General features: G+C 34.8%; 4 protein-coding genes and 1 non-coding gene across 22 annotated transcripts; 2 read left to right on the top strand and 3 right to left on the bottom strand.

Annotated features, from left to right (window-relative positions):
- Nucleotides 1-593: 593 nt before the first annotated feature.
- Nucleotides 594-7,967, bottom strand: LOC107771117 (uncharacterized). 17 transcript variants are annotated; one of them, XR_012693521.1, is made up of 7 exons: nucleotides 7,645-7,965; nucleotides 6,999-7,057; nucleotides 4,529-4,607; nucleotides 4,150-4,455; nucleotides 1,454-2,747; nucleotides 1,157-1,249; nucleotides 595-1,084 (listed from the first exon to the last, which is right to left on the bottom strand). XR_012693521.1 is itself a non-coding variant. In XM_075217588.1 (6 exons), the coding sequence occupies exons 4-6, from the start codon at nucleotides 4,218-4,220 to the stop codon at nucleotides 3,399-3,401; spliced, it is 636 nt and encodes a 211-aa protein (XP_075073689.1). In that variant the 5' UTR covers nucleotides 4,221-4,455; nucleotides 4,529-4,607; nucleotides 6,999-7,057; nucleotides 7,645-7,967; the 3' UTR covers nucleotides 2,754-3,398. The 17 variants fall into 17 exon arrangements, 4 of the variants coding, with proteins under 4 accessions (XP_075073691.1, XP_075073689.1, XP_075073688.1 ...); XR_012693522.1 differs by lacking the exons at nucleotides 4,150-4,455; nucleotides 4,529-4,607 and having other exon boundaries at nucleotides 594-1,084; nucleotides 1,454-2,151; nucleotides 2,675-2,747; nucleotides 7,645-7,962; XM_075217588.1 differs by lacking the exons at nucleotides 595-1,084; nucleotides 1,157-1,249; nucleotides 1,454-2,747 and adding exons at nucleotides 2,754-3,875; nucleotides 3,959-4,046 and having other exon boundaries at nucleotides 7,645-7,967.
- Nucleotides 7,968-8,752: 785 nt separating this feature from the next.
- Nucleotides 8,753-11,328, top strand: LOC107771092 (galactinol synthase 1-like). Its single transcript, XM_016590417.2, has 3 exons — nucleotides 8,753-9,249; nucleotides 9,690-9,977; nucleotides 10,691-11,328. Exons 1-3 carry the CDS (start codon nucleotides 8,944-8,946, stop codon nucleotides 11,057-11,059), a joined length of 963 nt encoding a protein of 320 aa, XP_016445903.1. The 5' UTR covers nucleotides 8,753-8,943; the 3' UTR covers nucleotides 11,060-11,328.
- A 953-nt stretch (nucleotides 11,329-12,281) lies between these two features.
- LOC107771101 (uncharacterized) lies at nucleotides 12,282-16,998 on the bottom strand. The gene is made up of 4 exons (XM_016590428.2): nucleotides 16,847-16,998; nucleotides 16,316-16,420; nucleotides 16,061-16,229; nucleotides 12,282-12,642 (listed from the first exon to the last, which is right to left on the bottom strand). Exons 2-4 carry the CDS (start codon nucleotides 16,373-16,375, stop codon nucleotides 12,446-12,448), a joined length of 426 nt encoding a protein of 141 aa, XP_016445914.1. The 5' UTR covers nucleotides 16,376-16,420; nucleotides 16,847-16,998; the 3' UTR covers nucleotides 12,282-12,445.
- Nucleotides 16,999-17,003: 5 nt separating this feature from the next.
- Nucleotides 17,004-17,076, bottom strand: TRNAF-GAA (transfer RNA phenylalanine (anticodon GAA)). Its single transcript has one exon. It is a non-coding gene; the product is annotated as a tRNA-Phe (tRNA).
- A 1,464-nt stretch (nucleotides 17,077-18,540) lies between these two features.
- Nucleotides 18,541-22,431, top strand: LOC107771077 (ABC transporter I family member 20). Of its 2 annotated transcripts, XM_016590409.2 has the most exons (8): nucleotides 18,541-18,674; nucleotides 18,781-18,951; nucleotides 19,464-19,597; nucleotides 20,055-20,174; nucleotides 21,278-21,373; nucleotides 21,471-21,623; nucleotides 21,706-21,783; nucleotides 22,047-22,431. In XM_016590409.2, exons 2-8 carry the CDS (start codon nucleotides 18,783-18,785, stop codon nucleotides 22,281-22,283), a joined length of 987 nt encoding a protein of 328 aa, XP_016445895.1. In that variant the 5' UTR covers nucleotides 18,541-18,674; nucleotides 18,781-18,782; the 3' UTR covers nucleotides 22,284-22,431. The 2 variants fall into 2 exon arrangements, with proteins under 2 accessions (XP_016445895.1, XP_016445891.1); XM_016590405.2 differs by having other exon boundaries at nucleotides 18,614-18,951.
- Nucleotides 22,432-26,835: the final 4,404 nt, after the last annotated feature.

Here is a 26,835-nt window from a genome sequence, read left to right as displayed (position 1 = left end):
TGCTACACCTTAGCTAATAGTACTAAGTATCCTAATACATTACACAACTGCTCTACTTACCATGATGTCGAGTCTGTTAAACAGAGCACAAATAAAGATCTTAAACATGATAGTACCAAGGATGAAAATATTTTGTAATATCAAAAAGACTGACAAGTTTCATTTTCCAGAACAATAGCAAAGAATTATTGGAAAGCACTGAGTACTACAAGTGCAATTAATAGGTTAGTTAACAAACTTAAAGAATCTTTGCAGCTTAAGGGTACTAATATAACCAAACTCGGGTGGAATTCCACCTTCATAACTATTAAAATAATCTAACCTAAGTTCAAGATTTGGAAGCAAAGCCAAACTCTTTGGCATTTTTCCAGTAAGTGAGTTACCCTCTAAACCCAACCACAACGAACTTTCAATGTGAGATTAAAACTGTTATTCGAAAGATTAACGTATTTGATAGAAGAAAGCTTGGATATATCTAAAGGGTGTGTACCAATTAAGTTATCTCCAAACATAATAAAGTTTTCAAGTTTGTCTAAAAGACCAATTTTAGGTGGAATGATACCAAACAGAGGAACATTAGAAATGTTCAAAGATATAACACGTGAATCATTGTTACATGCTACAACTTCTGATTTAGCTCAAAAGATTTATAAAATAACTATTTGGTCTTCATAAGGAACCTACATAAACTTTAGTGCTTATACTAATACCTGAGAACTTTGTATAAGGGATGCAAGTCCCGCCATGCCCTCTTTTAACATTTTCTGCTCACGTCCTACACGGGCTTCCATGACTCCTACATGAGCTTTCATGACTTCTAGATTTTTCCGCTCCTCCTCAAGTTGCTCTTGCACTTCTTTAAGTTTAGATTCTACACTCTCTCGTTTATGATATTCTTCTTCCACCTCTTTTTTTTGTGCTTGCAGTTGCTCTTGAAACCCTTACATGGATCGCTTATTTGTTAGCTTAAGTCCCGATCCTTGCCCGTGATAATAGCTTGACTTTTCTCCAACAATTTTCATAACGGACGCATTAACAATAGGGTCTATATCATCAGTACCCTCTTCTGTTTCTTGAATTTGCTCTGCAACAAATTAAATCAAATTATGTTATTGAAGAAAGAATTACTAAATTTATTAAATAAGACACATCTCACCTCTTCAAAAGAGATTGCCCCAAAGGATTTTCTACCGCAAATATGATTGATTCCTTGTTTTGCTTTGTTTATTTTGTTTCTAGCACTCATTCTCTGCATTGAATATGAATTAATGATATATCCTATAATTCAAGTATAAAACGTAAAATAAAAAATAAACAAGACTTTGGATCTGGTCATGAGAATTTAAGTTCCATTGTGCTTTCTTAGTTTTATGTAACTTCTCTAGTTGACGTAGACATTTTTCAGAATTCTTTTAGCTAAATAATAGCTTTTGTGCATATTTCATTTAATTACCTTGAAGGGATCAGATTCGAAATAGTTCACCAAGAATTTCCATTCAACTTCAGTAACATCTTCTGGTATGTTCTGCAATTGTTCCTCCTTTGTAGCAAATTTCTTGAAATGATTATGGAGCCTACTATGACGATATCGATACAAATTATTAGCTGTATGAAGGATAGTATCCCTAGTGTGTTGCGTGTCTGGAATTTCAAAGGCGTCTTGCACTAAAATAAAAAAATTAGAAGTGATAGTTTTGTCACCTAAGACTCTACTAGCAACCAAATAGATTTGTTTGTGGAACCTATAATAAAGGATTTCAAAGCTGGAACCATTAGATTAAAATATGCCTACTGTTCTTTAGACATACTACTACTATAATGGGCAAATGTTACTAAATATGCCATTTGGTTGAATACTACTCATTCAAGAACAAAAAACTATGAACTTAAGATATACAAAGAGAATTACTAGCATATGAGCAACAATCCTTTCTTTTGCTAGATCAGAAACTTTCTTCCAAGTTTTGACATCATGCTTAGCATTCTGGTCAACTGTAACTAAAAGCTCGGTAACAAAATTATTAGCTCCAGGACCAACTGCTACTGTTCGATCGGGTGGGATAATCACCTCCAGTTTTCCATTGGGATTATTTTTGCGTTTCTTTTGGATTGAAAACCCTCTAGTCTTCCCCCTTCCTTTTCTCATTTGTCCTTCAACAATACATAAGAATATTAAAATAAAAGACTCCAGAAAATTTCAATATCAATTCATCACTGAGAAAAATACTCTACAGAAAGGAAATAAATGTATCGACCTTAGGCATAGTATTTTCATATGAAGTCCTTACAAACTTCAACTTCCAAAGTAATTAAAATTTACAAATAATATAAAGATGTGATCTCTAATCCACAAATAGATGGAGAACAATTTCTTTTCCTCTACAAAATAAATATTTATACAATAAATAGCAACTAACAACCTATTGTATCTTCTACTTGAAATGCATGAGAAAATTTAAAAGATTAGTAGTTCAAAAAAGCTTATGATTTAAAGTATATATTATTATCATACTTCACTCAAAGTGACTAAAAATAAATCAATTACTCAAATAATTAAATCTTACTCTTTATAAGAATTTATTACCAAATTTGAAGGCATAGAAAGTCGGTTTCTACTAAGTTATACAAGCATGATAGTTCTCAAAGCTACTTTTTACTAAATGAATCAACTCACGTGGCTGTGGGTTTGAAATTACTCCAGCAGATTCAACACTAGCAAAAACATGTGCATTTGTCATCATGATAGTCTGCAAGACATAATAAAAAGAATTATACTGGAACTAGTTGAAAGTAGAAGTGAAGGCAGAACATTGCACATATTGTCAATCAGAAAATAATTTATCCAAAAACATAACTATAGATTAAGGTGTATGCCCAAACAGACTATTTAAGTAAAAATAAAACAAATATAGTGACTAAACAACGATTGTTAGATATAAAATCATGTATTTAGATATGTTTTGACTCAGTATTTGACATGGGATGAAGCTAACCATTCTAAATATTAAATGAAGTTAAATAGTAACAAACATAATAAAAAAATAAAAAGAGAAGCGGAAAGGAAAAATTAACCATTTGGGCAAGGTGGTGAAAAATCACATTCATCCTCACAGCCAATCATCATCCTCATTTTCACCATGTTCATCCTCAGATAAATATTCTTCATCTGTTGAGTCATCACTATCTTCATTATCCGATTCAAATACAACTTCTAAGTCTATTTCTTCCTCATTATTGAGAGAAGGTGCTTCAATACTCAATCCATCAATATTTTCTCTTTGTATTCTAATCATATCAGTGTCTGATTCTACTTGAAGATTTTGCTCTTCCCTTTCAACCAGGTCAATTAATTGATAAGGTTCTGTTTCATCATCTTGCTCGGGTAGATCATACAAGTTTCATGGTCTTACCCTTACCACTGCATTCCAATTCTCATTTTGATCATGTTTAACATAATACACAGATTGAGCTTGTGATCCTAGAATAAATGGATCATTTGTATAATAAAGTCGTGTCACATCCACACATATGAATCCATATTCATCCCTTTGGTAACCTCTACTTTGACTTCGACCATGCGGCGGAACTTCAAACCAGTCACATTGGAATAATATCACTAAATTTTTGTCCAAATATTGGATTTCTAATATTCTTCTTACCTTTCCATAATAATCAGCATTTTCTGTATATTCATCACTCTTTGCAACTACACCACTATTTTGAGTTTTTAAAAATTTCTCAGATGCCATTGTTCGAAACCTAAAACCATTCAAAACATATCCATTATGGCATTCAACTCGTAAATCTGGACCTCTTGCCAAAGCTAGCAATTGATCAGTAATTCGATTGTCACCGTTATATTTTAATTGTAGCACCTATTAATTACAAACTCACAAATATTAGTACTACTTATATTGTCCTAAATAAATATCAACCAACATTGAATTATATAAGTTACCTTTTTCTGAAACCATAAAGGAAATTTCTCCTTGTGCCTCTTGGCAACATTTCTGTTATTCTCCTTTGTTAATATTTCTAAATGTTTCCTATAGATGGTGAAAATTAAAATAAAATGAAAATATTACAAGATAGTCATTGAAAGAATTCATAAGAAAGAAAAGAATGTAAACTAAGTGAAAAGTTTTTTACTCGATAAAAGAGCCACTTTCTGCACAATTTTGGAGGATGTAAAAATGCGCTTGCTTGATTTCAAGATACATTCAATTTTGTCCAATCACCCCCTCCAAATGGCTTACCACGACAGTTGAATACAGACAAGCCATTAGGATCCATGTTGGAATAATTAGAATTCCTATCTGGGCGATTTTTCTTTGTCTCCATATCAGTCAAATATTTGGAACAGAATGCCATGCATTCCTCTGCAAGATAGCCCCAGCAATTGACCCTTCTGGGCGAGCCATGTTGCGTACATAACCTTTTAATGTGCGCAACATTCTGTTAAGTAAAGTTATATTAGTTTCGAGCAAATTTCAACTAAAAGAAAAATTTAGAGTTGTAAAAATCTAACCTCTCGATGAAATACATCCATCGAAATTGAACAGGACTACCCTCCTTTGCCTCCTTTGCTAAATGGATTGCCAAATGAACTATAACATCAAAGAATGATGGTAGGAATATATGTTCTAGTTTGCATATTATCACCCGTATACTTTTATCTATTTTATCTAACTTATCCATATGCAACTCTTTAGCACACAAATTACCAAAGAATAATGACAATTCAATTAACGGATCATATGCATCCTTTGGCAAAATCCCTTTGATGATAAGTGGAAAGATACGTTGGAAAACAACATGGTGATCGTGACTTTTGAGTCCAAAATGTCTAGCTTCCTTAACATTGACACAACGACTAATGTTAGAAGCATAAGCATCAGGAAACTTGACATCTTTGATGAGTTGACAGAATTTAATCTTCTTAGTTTTGGACATTGCATAACTAACAGGAGGAAGTATGTACTTATCCCCACTTTTTATTGGATGAAGAGGCTTTTCGATTCTAATCTCTTGTATGTCCAATCGAGATTTCAATGTGTCCTTTGTTTTTCCGTCAATATCCAACAACATTCCTATCACGCTTTCACTAATATTTTTTTCTATATGCATTACATCCAAATTATGTCTCAACAATACAGTCCTCCAATATGGGAGTTCAAAGAATATACTTTTCTTCTTCCAGTTGTCAGGTCTTTCCGTATCTCGTTTTCTATTTCTTGTGTTGTCACCCATGGATCCTTGTAAGGATGTATTTAGTTGTGCAAGCACATCATATCCACTCAATGCTTGTGGTGCAGGTCTTTCTTCCCTTGTGTTATCAAAATAACTTTTGGTCCGACGATAAGGATGATTTATTTCCCATATAGCAATGCTTTCGACCATATTTCAAGTAAATGGAGCAAGTATTTACATGACAAACTGGACAAGCAAATTTACCTTTTGTGCTCCAACTGGACAACATGGCATATGCTGGAAAGTCATTAATTATCCACAACAAAGAAGCACGTAATTGAAAATTTTGTTGCTTAAAAGCATCATAAGTCTCAATTCCATCCTCCCATAATTTTTTCAAATCATCAACCAAAGGTTGGAGATACACATCTATATTCATACCAGGGCTTTTTGGGCCAGGAATAAGCAACGATAATAAAATATTAGACTGTTTCATGCATAGCCATGGGGGAAGATTATACGGAATCAAGAATACTGGCCACATACTATAGGCATTACTCATGGAACCAAAAGGATTAAAACCATCTGAAGCAAGTCCAAGTCTTACATTACGTGGATCTGATGCAAAATCCAAATGGTTCTCATCAAAAGTTTTCCATGTCAGTGAGTCAGCTGGATGCCTTATACTCCATCATCAACTCGCTTATCTTTATGCCACCTCATATCTTCTGCGGTTCGTTTAGTCATAAACAATCGTTGTAATCTTGGGATCAAAGGAAAGTATCTGAGAATTTTTCTAGGAATTCCTTTCTTTATCTTATTCAATTTACTTGAAGCAACCTCATTGCCATCTTCTCCTCCTTTCCGTACTATCCATCTTTTCTGACCACATTTAGGACATTGCTCAAGATCCGCATATTCCTTTCTATATAAGATGCAATTATTAACAAAAGCATCTATTTTCACATAATCCAGACCCAAATCTTTAATAATCTTTTGAACTTCATAAATAGAATTAGGGAGCACGTCTTTTAGGAAAGGCATCACTTAATAGTTTTAACAAAGAGTCTAATGAAGTATTACTCCAACCATGCAAACACTTCATTTGAAAAAGACGCATTACAAAAGAGAGCTTCGAGAACTTTTCACAATCTGGATATAACTTCTGCTCTGCATCCTTTAACAGCCGATAAAAACTCTTAGCTTCTGCATTAGGTTCTTTATATCTAGACTCAGCCGACTTATCAGACGGATCATGAATTATATTATCTATAGGAACACCGTGATACATGTCATGCAACATCTCGAAAGTGGCATCATCATCATTTCCTAAATCTGAATTTGCACTAGAATTTATTTCATCATCTGAAGATAAATCTGACTCACCATGATGAATCCACCTATTATATGTTGGATCTATACCCCACCTAAGTAAATCTATTTTCACTTCTTCTCGTATTTTCCTACGCACATGGTTACAGTTAGTGCACAGACATTGAATTCTTAAACTAATATTAGGATTCGAAAATGCAAAGTTTAAAAATTGTTCCACGCCATTCAAGTATTCTGGTAATGCCCTATTCCTAAGAAGTATCCAACTTTTATCCATCATATAATAACCTACAAAAATATAAAATATTAACTGTCCCTCAATTTTTTGTTGTCAATTTAGCAAAAAAATAAATAAGGAAAAGGTCAGAGAAAGACTCTATACTAAAATACAGTAAAAATAACAGCATATGAATTGAATGAACAGTGATACAAGCGAAGCAACACGCTATAGATAAATAGTAATCAGCAAGACTCACCAGACTTTGTAGACCAAAAATAACGAAGCAAAGAATAGACCAGAACCAATTGCTCAGAGCTGTAGAATAATAAAGGAGAAAACCTTGCTAGAATGGTAACTGAAATAGGCTAAGTATTAAGGAAAAGATAATTAAAAGGAAGAAACTGGTTTGCCGCTTTTCTTTGGGCGGAAAGTTGAAAAATACTAAGCTAAATCTTAGGCCACTAACCAAACCTGTTGAGAAAATTAAGGCGTGAACAGAACTTGTTGAGACAATTAGGGGTTCTACCAAATATAAATTATTGCTAATTTATTATATTTTAAAACAACTATGTTTTCAAATAAAATATGGCAGCAACAAAAAACTTACCCAAAGCAACTAAAATAGTGGGCTAAAAATCCGGAAAAAGTGATTAACAATACAAAATTTTGGCGCGTTTGATTTTGGCGGAAAACTGAAAAATAATTAGCTAAGTTGTAGACCACAACCCACCTATTTTGTAGGCAAAAATAAAGTGTATTGCCAACAATATAAATTTACTGTTGCCAATATCAAAGCAAAATATCATTAATTTATTTTAAGCCATATTTACATTTGCAACTAATGAGGAAATCAGAGAACTAAATTTCAGCTGCTATTCCAGAAAAATTGATGAAAAACGTACCTTTTTGCGGCGAGCGGGGTCAATGTTTATATCGAAGCTCCTTTTCTTTCAATTTTTGCCAAAATCTTCCCCTAGTTCTCTTCAAAAATTTCAAATTCATGGCTGATGGATTAGCTGGATTCGTCTTTAACAAAAAAGAATTTTGAAAGAGTAATGGTGTCATCGAATTGGAGAATGTTGGGGAGTAGTCTTTGAAGCAGAGAGCAATTGACATTACAATTACAAAAAGAAACAGAGAGCAATTTGAGAACGGTGTCAGAGATAAAATTCTTGGTAACTCCGTCAGTATAGATGGCCAAAATGAAAGGACAATGCTATTTATTACACGTAGCAAATTAAAATGTGAAGGAATTGGATAAAGCCAAGTGCGCAGTACAATTAGCATTGCTTTTGGTACAACTATTCAATGCAGTGGTTGGTAACAATGAATCAGACGTTGCTAAAAGTTCTATGATAATAGCAACAATTTTTTAAAGTTGTTGTCACTTATTACAATAAGCCAACCACACTGTGATGGTTGCAAAAAATTGTTGCCAATTTTTTTAATTTAAAATTAATTATCTAAATAATAGAATATAGCAACAATATCATAATATGCTAACAAGAAAAATTTTGTGGTTAAAAATTATACGATTTAGCAACAACTTTATGAGGTTGTTGCTATTTGTTCATTTTTGCCAACAATACTATAGTTATTGCTAAAAAATTGTTACAAATTCCATACTTTCTTGCAGTGACATCTGAAAAGCTTGGCTTTCTTGATTCAGTTTTGGCACAACGAAAATAGCGTGCTGAAATTAAATGAGCATTTGTGAGCAATATTTTAATTTTAATGTTCGTCCGGCTACATATACGAAAAATAGAAATAAGAGTAGTCTAAATTAACCACCAAGGACAAAGAACACACACTGGACTAAGTAGAACTGTATATACGTAACTGCAAAACCTTAGTTTTTTTTTTTATATATATGCAGTTTGAAAGCAATGGTACATTTCGGCCGCGTGTCGATGCATAGTACGAGAAATACACGTAGCGTAGTACGACACTAAAATGGCATTGCAGTCTGAGACGTGGCTGTCTACAATCCCCATTGCTAACTCTCAACGTTATCGGTTTCATGTCTTTTGGTCGGTGATACTATTTGCCGTATAACAGTAGCCCACTTTTCATGCAACAACAATAATATACATGCATGTATACATATATGTTGCTATAACTCAAGTAAAAATTCTCATAATCAAAATACTTCAACGGCTTCTTCTTGAATATTCTTCTGCTAATTAAAAATTTATAGAAAAATGGCTCCTGAACTTTTGACTGGTACAAAAAGAAGGAGCTTTGCTTATGTGACTTTCTTGGCTGGTAATGGTGACTATGTGAAAGGGGTGGTGGGTTTGGCAAAGGGGTTGATAAAAGCTAAATCTATGTATCCGTTGGTGGTGGCGATTTTGCCGGATGTGCCGGAGGAACACCGGCTGCTACTAAGGAGCCATGGTTGCATAGTGAGGGAGATTGAGCCACTTTCTCCTTCATTAAAATCATCGGATAATAAGTATGCTAGATCTTATTACGTTCTCAACTACTCCAAACTTTGTATTTGGCAGGTAAACTCTCTAAAACAACATGCAAGAGTTGATAATGTTCCTGCTACATTACGTTGTTGCTTTACTTTCCTTTTTCTTTCAAATGAAGATCTTTTAATTTAGAAGGTGTGGGGAGAACTGAAACTTTAGCCTTTTGCTATTTTTTATATATTTTTGTAAGTAGTAAAAAAGAATGTTTCTTTAACTGTTATGTAACACGTTTTGGATGTCCCAGAACTTGCTCAAGTTCAAGTTCATAAAATGCTTTCAGCAATGGTAAGTTAACTAAGAATATATTACTTATTCCTCTGCCTTAAATTAACTGTCCTAATATTATGTAGTACTACAATTTTATTTTATGTAATTAGTTAACTATAAAATAGAGTCATCTACATTTTAACGAACCTGACTATATATTAAAATTTCTTGTTTCATGAATTCTTGTTCCTTTGCTATTACAGTTTGTGGAGTTCAGTAAGATGGTATACTTGGACGGAGACATGCAAGTTTTTGAGAACGTAGACCATCTTTTCAACTTACCTGACAACCATTTCTATGCCGTGGCCGACTGCATATGTGAGATGTATGGGCAGTCATGCCCCGAGGTTCTACCTTGGCCTAAAGAGTTGGGGTCAAGGCCACCTATCTACTTCAACGCAGGCATGTTTGTCTTTCAGCCCAATCTCTCCATCTATGCTGATCTCTTGAACACTCTCAAACTTACCCCTCCCACCCAATTTGCCGAGCAGGTATTACATTTACATATATAAAATTAATTGAACCCCAAAATAATATATACCTGTATATATTATACTAGGTGGTGTATGCAGGCAGTTAGGTATATATATTTTTTGATTTTCCCCCGGTGTCAGGTATGCATTGGAGTCCGACTATATCCGGATTCGGGCCGCGTAGGGTCCCATTCGCGGGGAAGTGCTCCCTACCAAGAATTTTTCCATACCCAGGTCTCGAATCCGAGACCTCTGGTTAAGGAAGGAGCAGTCTCATATTTGGTGGGGGCAGTTAGGTATATATTACTATAATGTAACTCATACTGCTATCTATTTATTTTAACAAATTATAGCAGGTGCCTTAGCAAACTTGCTCATTTTACTATGGATGGCTAATGTCATCTTTAGATGAATTGACTTTTTTTCCCCCTGCTATATGACATAGACTCATCGATTTTTAAGATAATGTTTGAGATTTTTTCACTTTTAGCCCAGTCAGTAGCCAAAAAAGTGTAAAATTTGTATAATTTCTCTATATAACATACATAATGTATATATATATATAAATACATTTTTTGGCTATTATTTTGAGCGGCTATACCTTGTTATTTTCCCCATAATGTGTTTCTTCTTCTCAAACGTCTCATATTAATGTACTTCGGACCATTAATAGAATTGCTATGCTTTCTATGATGATTGGCTATTAATGTATCTTTATTACATTTTTGTAGGATTTTCTGAACATGTTCTTCAAAGACAAGTACAAGCCAATTTCTTATGTATACAATTTGTTGCTGGCAATGCTATGGCGCCATCCGGAGAAAATCGAGCTCAACAAAGCGAAAGCAGTTCATTACTGTTCTCCAGGGGCTAAGCCGTGGAAATACACTGGAAAGGAAGAAAATATGGATCGGGAAGATATCAAAATGCTAGTCAAGAAATGGTGGGATATTTATAATGACCAGACATTGGATCATAAGCAGGGTTGTATTCATATTGCTGGAGTTGAGGGTGAAGTTGAATCAAACAGATTAATGGCAGCTGCTTTTTCTGATGCAAACATCAGTACCTTATATGTAACTAGCCCATCTGCTGCTTAGTAATGGCAGTGCTCTGGAGAGTTTCTCGAGTGATCTATTAGATCTTTAATTATGTTACGTTGGATAGTCCACAGGAATACTGCCACTTGTTTATTTCTTGGCAGGTTTTGTTTTAGTGCCCAATAAACTTATAAGGTTTTTTGTACATTTGCAACTTATCTAAGTGTCCTTGAATGCTTGAGGTAACTACGAAGTCTATCGATAGAAAGTTAGAACAGCAAAAGGGGAAGCTGGACTGCTGGAGTATATATATAAAATGGCTTCAGCTACTACGTACAGTTGCTTTCGACCTGTGGGTGGCTAGCGCGTTTCTTCATTCCTTTTGAGTTTATCTTTTATGCAATAACAGCGTATAACCTGCAACAATAAAATAAATCTCTAGTAATTCAATTTAATAACCTAAAGGAGAATCAGAGATAATTTGGTATATGCCGTAAATAATCTTGAATCTTGATATAGCTGGTTGAAGATATAGTGACGGTAGATTGGTAACGCATCAATTCTTTCTTTCTCTGGTGTGGTAACATTAGTGACAAAAGGTTCACGGCTGCGTTAGGTTAGGAGAGTCCGTTGCAACTCCTCTTTCATGTCTGCCCCCGTCTGCAGTTTAGGGGCAAAAATATATCTTCCCCTCCCCTCTCTTAGTTCTTCTGCAAAATATTTGTAGACACAGTGAAATAGGTGAAAGACGAAACGCAAAAGAAGATGAACAGTTAGCTTATTATTTGAGTGAACGTATGCAACACCCAATAGCACTTGCCTCTGTCCCTTATACTGGAGGATTTTCTCCTCAAATTTCTCTGTAATGACACCCAAACCCAAACCCATTACATCTAAATGTTAGGAAGGCGCCACCATTTACTATGGAATTCTTCTAAGTTTCCAGTTTACCTGAGGTTCGGCCAGCACTAACATGAAGAAACAGATGGCTCAATTAGAACTATTAAGAAACAGAGAAGCTAACATCTTGAAAAGTTTTAATGAATTATTAGTTGATTTTTCCCCTTAAAAAAATGATTGGTGGTTCACAATGGAGATAGTCGTTTAATATTAATATGCTCAATGTTTTCTTGGTAGTCGTTTAATGTTAACATGTTCAATGTCTTCGTGCTTTTTAAGGCAACACCTGCTGCTTGCCATATCTGTCCAATTACCATTTCTATGAGAGATCAGGCAGAGCGTGTAAACGACACTAAAGAGCATCAACCATGACAACCTTGCATAACAAATCCTACTTGGGGTTGCTGCTTTCAAAATGTATCTTACAAGGCCATTATCCCAAAGCACAAAGAAACACACATTGCATATGTCCTAGTGCAACCTGTCCAGCAGAATTTACCAGATTATAGTCCAACCAACAATTTGCAGCATATGAGCTTGAGAAGCTCATCTCCCCAGTAAGGCAACACGATCTTTCTGAACTGCCTGTGACAAATTTATGTCGAAGAGCTCACACCGTATTGGCATTTCCATTTCATAGAAAGGATTCTTCAAGACGTAATCAGTGTATAATTCGTAGATATACTTCAACAGAGATTCCATATGCAGACTTCCAGGTTCGCAAACCACAAAAAATTTTGTTCCTGTAATTAAATCAGTCCAATTCTTTAATCGGTTGGAGTATCACATAAATTGACACAGTTATTTAAGGAAAAAAAAAAGATATAAGATTGAATATCATCAAGTTAAATGTTCCATGGAACTCTTAACTCAGGCACTAGTTTGGCTGAAGCACAAAAACGTCAAACTAGTCTGTTAAATATTTACTAAAGTGGCTTCCCAATCATTATTGATTAGTATTTCGCCAGTTCTGTTGCAGTATCACTCTCTTTCTAGGCCATTACCATTTCATGACTGAACTATACAAGCAAACATCTTCCATCTTTGTTCTTTTTGATACGTCCAAATAGCTTCCATCTTTCCCAAATATGTTTTCCTGTTTTCAAATATTTTCACTTCATTTCAACTTACTATTATCTAAAGGACAAACTTATTTCTGTGAAGTTAACAGATAAATCCAAGAAGAGAAAGTCATCTACCCAAGGTTAGACAGTAGATATCTTGAAGAACCACAAAATTTTCCAGTTCTTTTCTTTCTGAGTATAGTGCGCTTTTTGGGATATTTTCTTATGGTTCACGTTTTTGGTAGATTTAGAGCCTGTTTGGATTGGCTTTTTAGATGTTGGGAGTGTTTGGCAAAAAAGAAAACAGCTTAAAAAAAGTTAACACTGGCTTAAAAAAAGCCAAAAGCCACAAGTTGGCTGATCCCAACTTTTTTTTCCAGCTTAAAAGCCAACTATCTTTGACCAAATATTTTACCATATTGTCCCTAATAATATTTATTATTCCAAAAATGTCAAACTTTTGAAATAATTATAATATCCAACTCAAACTTTTAAAATTTGTCAAAACGTGAACTTACTTTGAAGTTTAGCTTTGCTTTGAAAGGTGAATACGACATTTACCTAATGAAGTTTTCTTACTAAATAATTAAAACATGAGATAGGAAATAGGACTCCTAAACCTAAAAGGAAGGAAAAATAGTCCTAAATATTAGTATAAAAATGATTAAACATTTATTTATATAATAATCATCTGTAAATCTTTATAAAAAATTTATAAATTAATAAAACAGATATACATGCGAAGTCATAACAGACGAAGCTTGCTAAGCATACTTAACTTTAATATCTCTTACATAGATTGTAGTATTGTACTTGAGTTAGATTTTTTTTTTCCTAAGAATTTAAACTCGTGTGCGACCAACAATTCTAGTTGCATTGTAATTTCTAATTAACTATACGTACAATTTTCAAATAATTTTAAAAAGTACAAGTTTATTTTATTTTGATTTCCTAAATATTAGGAATTTTTACATAGTTCAAATAAGGAATAGAATAATAAAATGTGATAGTCAATTCATATGTTTTCCCAGTAAGCTTGGAATTTCAGAAATAAATAAAAAATTTACATGGTTGAAAGAAGTGAAAAATAAGAGTTCAACAATTATATTTATAAAAATTATCTTAGGTGATCAGTTCAAATATTAATTATTTCGTATTTATATTAATAAGTTTGAAATAAAATATTATAGTAATAAGCTTCTTTATAGTGTTAACAGCTTTAAGGATATTTCAGTCATTTTAATAGAAAAAGTGCTTACTAGCACTTGTTTACCAAATATTTCAACAGCTTTTTTTCAGCTCCAGCACTTTTATCCAAACGCATAACTGCTTATTTATAAAATAAGCTCCAACACTTAAAAAGTGCTTTTAAGCACTTGTGCTTAAAAGCTACTTTTTTTAAGCCAAACTCATAGCCATCTAGACAACATAGAGAGGAGGAGTTCATGAATATATAAACTCATTCTTTTTCTTGATCTCTCCAAAAAGGGTGTAGGTATATTTATGCTGCAAAGATTGAAGAGTCTACTACAATGCACTTCGAATAAATCAACAACCAACCACCAGTAGAACGTTGTAGTTATGTTTCTAAGACTGACTATCAGTTCCTGGCCTTGAACTTATACGCCTCAAGCTATAAGAACAATAGACACCTATCTTTCAAAAATAACACTAAAGCATTCACCAAGTGTTAGGTAGACCAGGTAGTCATCTTTATTAGCCTGTTAGCTCTTATATGTAACGTTTTTTAGCCTGTTAGCCTTAAAGCAGACAACTTCAACAAAGATATGGAAAGTGAAACTACAACATGTGCAAGTCACAACATCATAAAATAGATCAAGCAGCTCGATCGAGCCTAATTAGTCAACACATTTTTTTTATAGAAAAGATACTGCTCCGTATTAGCCTATAACAAATCAAAAAAGAAGAATACTATTCGCCTATATTTGAACAGATTCAGCACATCTCTTGACAAGCAGTACCAAGATAGAAACAAGGAGTTACCGTTCTTTAACAAAGCCCCAAAGAGAATAGAAATGATTAGCCAAGTTAAATTCTTAAATATCCATAAGCATATATAGATTTCAAGAATAATACAGTGCAAATACTGGTATACATATGAATTGGCAATCATATTGATACAATTCAGTTCATCATAAACTCAAACTAGAATGCAAGTCCTTCTGACCAAGTTAACATGCTAAATATTAAGGGATCACCATATCAGTGGTCTTTTGAGTTTCTTTTGTCCAAAACAAACGAGAAAATCTGCAGGTCCAGCGACTTATATAATGTTTCCTGCAGACACCTGGGGTGCTTTTTTGTGCAGCAAGATCCTGCGCATGCGTATATGCTTCACTAAGTCCTTATGATGCTTTACCTAGTTTAGTTGTCTATCATTTAATCTTAAATGTATTGAGTTGCCATACCGGTGCATAAAATGTCAAGAAGCTGTTATGAGATGCTGATTGATTGCATTAGGACTGTTGGCGCACGTTTTTCTTGGCTTTAGAGGTGAACAACTAAGATTACACATCAGCGCCAAGACGATCTAAGCCCTCCATACCTTGTCTGACAGAGAGGTTTAGGTTCTAATTGCTTTTCATCCTCTAGTCTCTTAGACAATACTTTTAGCTTTTCTGAATTGTGAAGTTGGAAAATCTTTTGGTTCCATGAGTTAAGTTTTTTGATAAGGGAAATTAAAGGAATAAAACAAATGATATGGAGAAGAGATGCATGAGCCACTTAAAGATTCTGCACCATATTTACTGACATAGAAGTCAATATCAACACTCTAGCAGGAAATCGTTTTTCATTAACTTACCTCTACCAAAATTCATACAAAATCTGGGCCCACGATTATGTTTTCAGTCTGTTAACTTTGTTGCTCCTAAGTAAGCTTTACTTCCTTTCTAGCTTATAGCTGCACAATACAACTACACATTTGCTTCACAAAAAGGATAAATTGTACAACCTATAACCCAATATATGATGGAAAAGATCTCAAAAGCTAAAGCTGATAAAAATCACAAAAAGTAAAAAATGCTTCTGAAAATAAATCAAATAAAGCCAAAAATGGTGGAGATGTAAGAATTACCGGTAAGAGATTGGAAGCAATGGAGGTCAAAGTTATCAGCTTGAAGGAGTTCGATACCGGCGCAACCATTAACTGGGGACAACTGCTGAGAGATAGCGTGCATAGAATGCCAAAGACTAGCCAATCTCAAACTATCATTTGTGTCCATTCTGCCAGCAGAACCATAATCCTAACGTTTTTTGACACCCATTACAACTACAAATTAGGATAAACAAAAACAAGCTAAGTTGAAAAGTGCAAGAAATTGAATTTAACCTTGTAGAAAATAAGCCCTCCAGATTTATTGATGATGTAAAGGCTGTAAATAGCTGCCATTTAGATTAAACCCCTTTCTTTCTTGGCCTCTCGTGGCGAGTTGATCTGAATGGATTCAGTTAATAAGCTTAGCAAATTGAAGATTCGAGCTATTACTTCCAGAGAACAGTCGAGTTTGCAGTTGACACAAATTTTCCAAAAGAGCCAAAAAGAAAAAAAAATCTTGATCTTATTGGATTTAGTTTACAAATTTAGCTAGTGAAGATTTACAGGCAATTATTTCTGGAAACAACACTGCATTTGATTCAAATAGCACCCGAAAAAAAACCAACAATAACACACACGCACACACACAAAAAGAAAAAGGAATTGATCCTGATCTCTAATTATAAAGAGTTGACTAAGCGAGATTGAGTTCACTAGGAAGAACTGGGGTTTGAGTGATTGGGGAGGGGTAAAACAAAATGGTGGGATTGAGTTGAACCCTAGTTAGAAGGGGGGGGGGGGATGAGACGCATAAAAAGAGCGTACCTGAAAAGATGGCTTCGGTGATCGATGTGAGAGCTCCTCCTGATCAGCGATGAATCGGGTTGAAAAGGGAGAAGTCCCAAAAGAAGGAAGCAAAAATATTTTTGTACAGTTCAAAAATAGGATAAAGTAGGTATACTTAGAAGCAAAAATAAAAGAATGCGGTGAACGTGGATCGAACACGTGACCTTCAGATCTTCAGTCTGACGCTCTCCCAACTGAGCTATCCCCGCTTGTTGACAGGTACTCCATTTTTCAATTATAAATTAGTCAATACAAATGAGGCTTTCTCTTTATTCCCAATTTGACAGCATGTTGCCTTGAATGCGAGGTCCTAAAACGAGCTAAACGGAAAATGTTGGGGAAAAATGTTTATCTAGTGTATCTGCGAACTAGAGGATAGGGAGGAAAAAAAAAAAAAGGATCGTCTTTCAACTCGCGCTATTACTCGTTATATTTCAGTTATATACTTATTTTCTTTTTTATTTATTTCAAAAAAAAAGTGTTCTTTTCTAATTTTTAAAATAATTTAATTTAAAGTTCTTATAGTAACATATTTAATACTATAAGGTTATAAATTTTTTTGTAATCATTTAAATATTTTGTCATATAAAAAAAAAAAACTTCTCATTTAAATTATGCAACCAGTAAAACAAGTTCACACAAAACTAATATTTTGAAACAAGTATAAATACAGAGGTCAAAGTCTACTTTTGAAATAGTAGGAGGATCAAATCACTAGTATAATTCTTCTTTCGATTAATTTAAGAAAGAATTACAAAAAAATACACTTGACTTCACACCATAACAAAAAATGGCCCATATTTTTAAGTTTTACCTAACCTAGCCCATATTGTACATATTTTGAAAGCACTAGCAAATTCAAAATCTTGTTTTCTTACAACCATTGCTTCTAAAAGTTATGGAGTTAAATCTTTGTTCTCACAACCATTGATTTCACTCTCTTTTCTTCTCACATCTTCTATATATATATGCTTCAAGGAGCCGTCCGCCATTACTGCTTCTTCTCTGTGTCACCTGGTTGCAATGTAAGAAAATTGAAGATTCAACATTCCACAATTGAAGGTCATTCAAAGTTTTGCTTCAAAAATAAGATTTTTTAAGTTTGTTAGTTGTTTGGATTGGGTGTTGTTCCAATTGATTGAAAATATCAAAAGGAGTTCAAAATTTAAATTTGAAGTAAATTGGAATAGATTTGAGCAAGATTTGAGTTAAATTTCAGAAAAAACGCAAGGAAGAAGACGAAGTCAGTTTTTTGTATAATCTTGTATAATAGTGTATAAACACATCTTATACACTATTATATATTTTTATCCACCTTTATACAAGCGTCTGTAGACGAACTTCTTCCATGATTTTCAGTTGCAATTCTTGTTCAAAATCAGTCCAAATCTCCATTAAATGACTTCAAATTTTATATATAACCTCCTTATACTTATTCTAACAATTCTAGATAATACTCACTCCAAATTTCTCACAAAATCAAATTCGGAATCTAAACCCACATATTTAAGCTTGTTAAAAATCTAATTTTCGCCGTCCAAATGGATTAGTTGAACTAATATTTGAGTTACAGTTACTCATTCGAAAATTAACTTAATAGAAATTTTGAGAACCTATTGGAGTTAGATATTGAATGTTAGCGTATTATTTTTTGGTTAGTTGGTGGTAAATTAAAATATGAAAGTAGGGATCAATTGTTCTTATCTAAAATTTTCCCTTAATTTAACTTGACGGTCGGCGGTTGCAGGTAGTTGAAAAAGCAATCTATGGGAAGGAAGTGAAGAACGTGGCCATGGCTGAATCTTGAGTATCCTCACATACTCACATTCTTTTTCTTTCTCTTATATAACCAAACTCACAAAAGCTCAATTACTACTCTACTTCTCTATTGCTTTTCACCAAACACTTGATAGGCATGGCTGTAAAGGAAGACAGGAAGCCATCAGTTGAGATCAACAAGCTCAAATTCACCTACCCTGGTATCGATGGCCATCCGCCCCCTGGATCTACACCCTTAATCGAAGATTTCTCACTTACCCTCTATCCTGGTGACCGATGCCTTCTTGTTGGATCCAATGGCGCAGGTTCAATTCTATTGCTCTTCTTGACATTGAATTACAATTGTCCTCTTTAATATAATTAAGAAATCAAAAGGGTTGCTTTAGAATTTTTATTTTTTTGCTGCTTTAAATGTCCAATTTCGAAATATAGGGCGCATTTGGTATGGATGAAAATGTTCTGTTTTTTTGGTGGAGAATGTTTTAGTTGGAAATCATTTCTGGATCATGTTTCAGCCGATTGAGATATAAAATTTGGTGACACAACCCACAGGGTAATTGTACAATGTACAAGATAAGCTATGAGGATAGTGTTTTGACATATTTTTTTAAGTATTAAAGGTTTACAACAATTTTCAAATGTTTATTGAAGTAAGCATATGGAGTAAGATGTGTGATATTTGTAAAGGAAAATGACTTCCTCCTTTTGGTGGAAAATATAGAAACATAGCTAACCAAACACAGAATAGGCATTTTTTCACCCTACCAGTAGACCTGAGAGACATCTCATGTTTGGTAAATGGATGTACTTTTTGTAGGAAAGACTACAATTCTGAAGATATTGGGAGGAAAGCACATGGTAGAACCAGACATGGTCAGAGTGCTTGGAAGATCTGCATTTCATGACACTGCTTTAACTGCTTCTGGAGACCTCAGCTATCTTGGTGGAGAGGTATCTTTTCTCTCTCTGTTCATCTACCATCTTATTATGGTTTATTATGTTTTTAGGACTGTTTGCTTCTTTATTTTGTTAAATGCATGTATTTGATGGCAGTTCTCATCTTATGTCCAATTCATTAAATTCAAGCATAACCAAGTATTCTTCTGTTATGTTTACCAAGAGTGTGTCGTCAACTAAGTTGAACCTCTATCTGGAATCAGTTCTAAAATTCTCTTTAACATGGTTTATCTCATTTATTTGTTGGTGGTTTCAACATGTAATAATATGGTACATCACAAGAAGGCTTTTGTTTAAAGATGATATGTTATAACAATGTAAACATCTTGTTTAGGCTAGATACATCTGTCTCGTGAAAAAATAAATGTGCCACATCTTTTAATGAACTTGTGAATTCAGAAATTGATCATTAAAGTAGAAAATTAAGTTCTTTTGTGCTTTCTGTTTACAGTGGAGGAGAGAAGTTGCATTTGCTGGATTTGAGGTGCCTATTCAAATGGATATTTCTGCGGAGAAAATGATTTTTGGGGTTCCAGGAACTGACCCACAAAGACGAGATGAATTAATTAAGGTATGGATGGAAAATGAACGAACGTTCTCTGTGCGGAAATTTTTGAAAGTCCCATGTAGCTTTTGATCTGCTTGATTTTTGATTGTTATCACTACGCCCTATTACACAAATGCAAAGCAAAAGGAATTTATATTATCTATTACTTGCTCAGTTATTATATTAACAAAGGCAACTCATAAATATAACACGTTGACATGTCCTTGGAGATGATAAAAGCAATCCATGTCATTCTTTCTTTTCTCGGACATTTACATTTATTTCTATGAAATGCCACTAGTATTGTATCGGTAGACATACAACAGTTGAATGGAATGGAGGAGCTTTTGATGGCATAAGTAACTCTTATTTGGATCTCTGGAAGCAACTATTTCAAAGGCAGCTACAATTAGTTAAAATGAGCAATTTATCCATTATCCTTGAAACCGAGCAATTAAATAATGTAAGTTTCTGAAAACTGAACCAGAGCGACAAAGCCAATTTGACAGGTATCTATGGCAAAAAACGTTGATGTTGTTAGTGCCTCTACTTATAAAACAGATGTGCAATAATTATATTTTGCCAAACACAACCACCCTTCCCTTGAAATCACAATTTGTATTTCATTATTCTCTCTAGACTAGATGTTCTCATTTGAGCAGTATGGCAGGCTGAGAAATTTCTATTGGTGTATATAAAACTGTGCTTCTAATCCCTTTATGTGATTCTTCCCTGTATCTCAAAAGTATAACAACACTAGACCTATAAGATTTCTGTTAGTTCTTTGAGGGTAAAACCGGTAATGGTGGACCATATGTCGTAAACGCTCTCTTTTTATTGTTAACCTTTTTTCTCCTTTTACTAATTTTACAGGCTTAGTTAGAATATGTTTCTGCATGACATGTTGGACTGTTCTAACTCTCTACCATAATAAAAATTGCAAATGCCAAATAAGATACATCATACGAAAACACACATAGAAAACTAGGGGAAGAAACTTAGACCTTTTAACTTTTTCCGTGGATGTTAACCATACTTATCTTTTAATAACTCTGATTGTGTGAACATATCCAATGTGCAAACAACTAGATAGATATGCCAGTAATTTAAATATTATGTTGATGCAGGTTCTAGGTATTGATCTATCCTGGAGAATGCATAAAGCATCTGATGGGCAAAGAAGAAGAGTGCAGATCTGTATGGGTCTCCTGAAACCATTCAAGGTACACCTGCCTTTCATCCAGTAAAAGCAGTTCCCATTTAACTGTCACAAATTGCTTGAAGACAATGTTGACATAAGATATCCCCCTGCTTGTGTAGGTTCTTCTTCTTGATGAGATTACAGTTGACCTAGATGTTCTTGCGAGGGCTGATCTTTTGAAATTTCTGAGCAAAGAATGTGAAGAGCGAGGCGCTACAATAATTTATGCAACACACATTTTTGATGGTCTTGAGAATTGGCCTTCTCATATGGTAAGAGCTGAATCCTACAACTTGCTTTATTTGGATCTTTTGAAGAAAGTAGTGATAGTTAAAATAATTGTATTATTTGAAGCTATATGTGGCTCATGGGAAGTTGCAATTAGCAATGCCAATGGACAAGGTGAAGGAGATCAGCAATATGTCATTAATGGTAAGTTCTGATGTCATTAGAAAATATAAGATCCAAAGTAGAACCTCATTTAGTTTTTATTTGGAAAGTTTAAACATGCTCCCATCTTACTGCTTAGCTGGGAGGTTCGTTGATGAACTGTTTGATTTCATCAAGTTCCTGGGCATTTGGCTGAAAAATGACAAGTTGTTATCATATCTTTTTTCTAAAATGGATTTTACATGATATACTTCATATATTTTTCTCATATGGATTTTGCATTGTTGTTCTAACTGGACACGCAGAGGACAGTAGAGAGTTGGCTGAGGAAAGAAAGAGATGAGAAGAGGAAAAGAAGGAAAGAGAGAAAGGCGAAGGGCCTTCCAGAGTATGGAAAACAAGTTGAGGGCAGTCGAGTGGTTGGGGATCCAGCTCGTGCTGCTGCTCGTCCATTAAACAACGGTTGGGCTGGTGGAAGGCTAAATTCTACTATTGCTGGTGAAGAAAATTTTGTCTTAAGCTCGAACCGTGTTCTAAGATAAAAGCGAACTAACGAACACGTCTTCGAACTGGTGTCTCAACTTATTTTATCATTTCATTTTTACCGGTCAGATGATCATGAAACTAGTGCTATTAAAGTTTGTTAAATTGTAGAATAGAAATATCTATAATATTTGATCTGTGTACGTATCTCCTATTCTTTATGTATTCTTGTGGACAAGAAAAATAGTGCGGTTTTATAATTTGATTAAAACTAGAGCAATGTTTCCAGGTTGAGATTCGAGTCTCAAGCTTCTAAAGAAACACCATAGCATGTGCTATTTGCATACAATATTATGTTAATTATGAGGGTAATGAGAGTGGATTAAAAGTTTGAATTATGGAAAAGCATGGTAAGACCAAATATATGAAACAAACCAAATTCTCAACACAAACACAGACTTAAATATGATATAATCACTAAACTGAATTACACAAAATGGGAAGTCTTGACGGAAGGAAGAACAACAATCAGCATAAAAAAATACTCTACGTCCTTTGCTATATTTATAACTTTCTTTTTCTACATTGCCCTTTCACGAACTTAGCACTTGCCTGCACTCAACCTGGGTCCCACACATAATTATTCAAATTCCCAAATACGCTCTTCACCGAGTCACTCACAGAGTTCACAACAATACCTCCAGCTTCAAAAAGAACATTCTCCTCAAGGTTCGGGCGTAGCAGAAATTGTAGCAATATAGAGCAATATCTGCGCAACTATTTTGAGTGGTAAGAACATGGCGATGAGAATGACCAGCTGCCATCAATAAGAGCGATGTAAATATAGGTGAATCTGCACCAATGTTGGTGTCCTGAAATGAAATCAACTCCACCCAATCAAAGGGATCCTCAACCTTATACCTTATGCCATACCTTAGGGTAACCAAAAGAGCAACAACAACAAGCTTAAAGTATTGGCTCATTACTCCTGCATTAGTGCAACCACCACCAAACAGAAAATTGGCAACAACTCTCTTCCTACATATAGGATTGTAGGCATTAGGTCGCAGAACAAGGATTCCTGGATCATAGGGGCAAAGGTCGAAATGTTGGGTCACAACAACCTGCCCAAACATTCCTGCATCTTTACACATTGCAAGAATAAAGCCAACACATGATGCCGACTTCCCCTCATTATAAACCCAATCACCCCATAGTGTAGCTATTGGATCATAAGAAGAAAAAACACTACTATTGGTGTTGGTAAACATATTCAGGTTGATAACACAGGTTATCGGGATATCATGTATACCCAGATCAAAGAGAAGATTTGCAAACTTGAGATAAACAACTAAATCTGCTTCAAAAGAGGAATAACATTGCACAAAATTTATGACGATACGGATCCCCACCTTGGCAAGTCCTTTAAGTGGCTCCATGTTAAGCCCAACATCCAGTAAGTCCAAGTCCTTGAATTTTACAACTTCAGATATATACTTTCCAGCATGAACAAATTGGCTTGATCGACCAAGCATATTTACAATGATGACATATTGTGCATTGTTCTGTGCAAACTTAGACTCTTCCATTAAGTTGAGAAACTGCAGTCCTTTCTCAAGTTTTAAAAAATTTGCTTGAACTTTTCTCTTCCATCCTTCTTTATTAGTATATAAAGCCAAGACAATACTAGGTTTGTCACGACCCATTTTCTGAATAAGTCGTGGCCGGCACACGGTCGTTAAATTTGACCGAGCGAACTATCTGTACTTATCAAAACTATTATAACCTCAAATTTTATATGCAACAAAGGAAATACTTTAACCAGATACTTTTATTTAATTTGAATATCTAAAATAAACTAACTCCAAAACTTTATTCATAGTAACTACTAAAATACTACAAAGTTATTATCAAAAACACTTGAATCTTAACCCACCGACTGTGTCTATGAAGCCTCTACTGATAAACTGACGCACTGCTCAAGATATGAGATTTCCTGGCAAGTTCTCTAAGTAAACAAAGAAATAGCTAAATAACGACGACTCAAAGGAATACTCCACGAGCAAAGCAGAGCTCACCAATAACACTGGAAGTGAGGGAAGTCCTAACCTATAGCCGGCTCGCTTGCAAAACCGGTTCCTACATTGTACTGCAGACCAACGCAGGTTCCCAAAAGAGAACTTCAGTACCATCCATTGTACTCAGTGAGTCTCAACCACAGGGGACAGAACTTTTGTAAAATATACATTACAAGTAAAGATTCTAAATGCATGTAAAACATAAAGCTTCTAAGAACAAATCTAAAATAATTGCATAACAACAGTTTATGAGTATTCTAAAATAAATTCTTTTCTTTTTCTTTCTTATCAAAAAAAAACTTCACTTTATGCTTCGGAAGTTTCAACTATCCTGGCTTATTTCTGTCTTAGTCACTGTGTGATCGGCACGGGTTCGATCCCAACCTGATCGAATAGGCCCAATCCACGAGGTGTCACTCGCTTCATGGTTCTCAGCGCTCATATATCATACCTTAGTCTGGCTAAGTAAATTCTCAGCAACGAGACCCTCGGCTCGTGTGCTCCCTAATTTGGCACAAGTAGTTTCAGGAAGTCGACGTCTTGCTCAGGACCCTTGGCCTGGACGATGAACCCTTCTCAGAATAAAGGATACTCCCAAAAATCTTTTCTTTCTAAAACTTCTCTTGTGACTTTCAAGTCTAAATCTTGTTTGAAAAGTGATCTATCAATATTCTTGAGTGCATCCATAGCATAAGCATGAAATAAAATTACTCAAAGTATTTTTAAAAGTTCTTTCTAACTCTTGACACTTTAACATGTAAGATCGTGTAATAAAGCATAAAAATATGAAAATAGACGCTTATACTTCTCGAGTAAAATACATAAGCTTTAACTAGAATATACTTAGTCAACATATACTCACTCGTTCCAATTAAGCACATGTTGACTCTTTAAAGCATTTTATTAAACACTTTGTGTGCATGTTTTTGTGAGTAGAACTACTTTAGTAAAGGGTTATATCCACTCACCTCAAAACTTCTCGAGCCAATACGTAGGCTCCAGTCCAATTTATACTCGTCAAACAATCGATTATACATCAACCTCTACATCTCGAATCTGTCGTCTTTACTGGTAGGAAATGCGAGGACTTTATCAGTCGGTCTACAATAACCCAAATTGAATCATGCTTACGGTATGTGCGAGACAGACCTACTACGAAATTCATATTAATCATCTCCCATTTTCACTATGGTAACTCTATATCCTGAGCTAGGCTACCAGGCCTCTGATGCTCGGCTTTGACTTGCTGACAATTCAAACTTTTGGCCACATGATTTGCTACTTTCTTCTTCATGCCTTTCCACCAATACAACTCTTTCAAGTCCAGATTAATTTTGGTAGCACCTGGGTAGATAAAGTACCTCGAACTGTGAACTTCTTCTATTATGGCCTTCCTAAGCCCATCTACATCAGGCACACATAACCTATCATTCAACTTCAAAACTCCATCATTTCCTAGAGTGAAAGCAGTGATTCTTTATTTCTGACTCCTTGTTTTAACTTCACTAAGTATGGATCTTTGTCTTGCTTAGACTTAACATGCACAACAAGAGAGGATTGTGCTAAGGCATAAGCAGGTATACCTCCTTCTTCGGTCTCATCCAATCTAATTCCATCATTTGCAAGTTTTTGAATTTCTCGACCCAAAGTTCGCCTTTGTACTGCAAGATGGGTCAGGACACCCATTGACTTCCTACTAAGTGCATCTACTACCACATTAGCTTTGCCTCAGTGATAAAGGATATTGATGTCATAATTCGTCAATAGCTCAAGCCACCTTCTCTGTCTCAAATTTAATTCTTTCTGCTTGAAAATGTATTTGAGGCTTTTGTGATCTGTAAACACTTCAGAATGCTCTCCATAAAGGTAGTATTGCCATATATTTAATGCAAACACCACTGCTGCAAGCTCCAAGTCGTGTGTGGGGTAGTTCTTCTCATGATTCTTTAACTGCCTAGAAGCATAAGCAATAACTTTTCCATCTTGCATAAGAACACAACCGAGACCAACTCTGAAGGCATCAAAATACACTGTGAACCCACCCGAACCTGTCGGCAAGGTTAACACAGGTGCAATGGTCAACCTCTTCTTTAACTCTTGAATTCTCTACTCACAAACATTTGACCACCGGAACTTAACTGCTTTCTGAGTCAACTTAGTTAATGGAACTGCAAGTGAGGAAAACTCCTCTACAAACCTTCTATAGTAGCTAGCTAACCCCAAGAAACTCCTGATTTTGGTTGGCGTTATCGGCCTTGGCCAGTTCTTGACTGCTTCTTTCTTTTGAGGGTTTACTTTTATGCCTTCACTAGACACCAAGTGGCCTAAGAATGCCACTAACTGCAACCAGAACTCACATTTTGAAAACTTGGCATAAAGCTCATTCTCCTTCAAGGTCTGCAAGGCTATCTTGAGGTGTTCTGCATGCTCATCCTTGCTCTTAAAGTATACCAAAATATCATCTATAAACACGTTAATAAAAGTACCAAGGAATGGCTTGAAAACTCTGTTCATGAGGTCCATGAATGCGGCA

Source organism: Nicotiana tabacum, chromosome 7 (genome assembly GCF_000715075.1).
Source record: "Nicotiana tabacum cultivar K326 chromosome 7, ASM71507v2, whole genome shotgun sequence".
Lineage (NCBI taxonomy): Eukaryota > Viridiplantae > Streptophyta > Magnoliopsida > Solanales > Solanaceae > Nicotiana > Nicotiana tabacum.
Note: the sequence above shows the minus strand (reverse complement) of the source record. Positions and strands in the feature narration are given on the sequence as shown.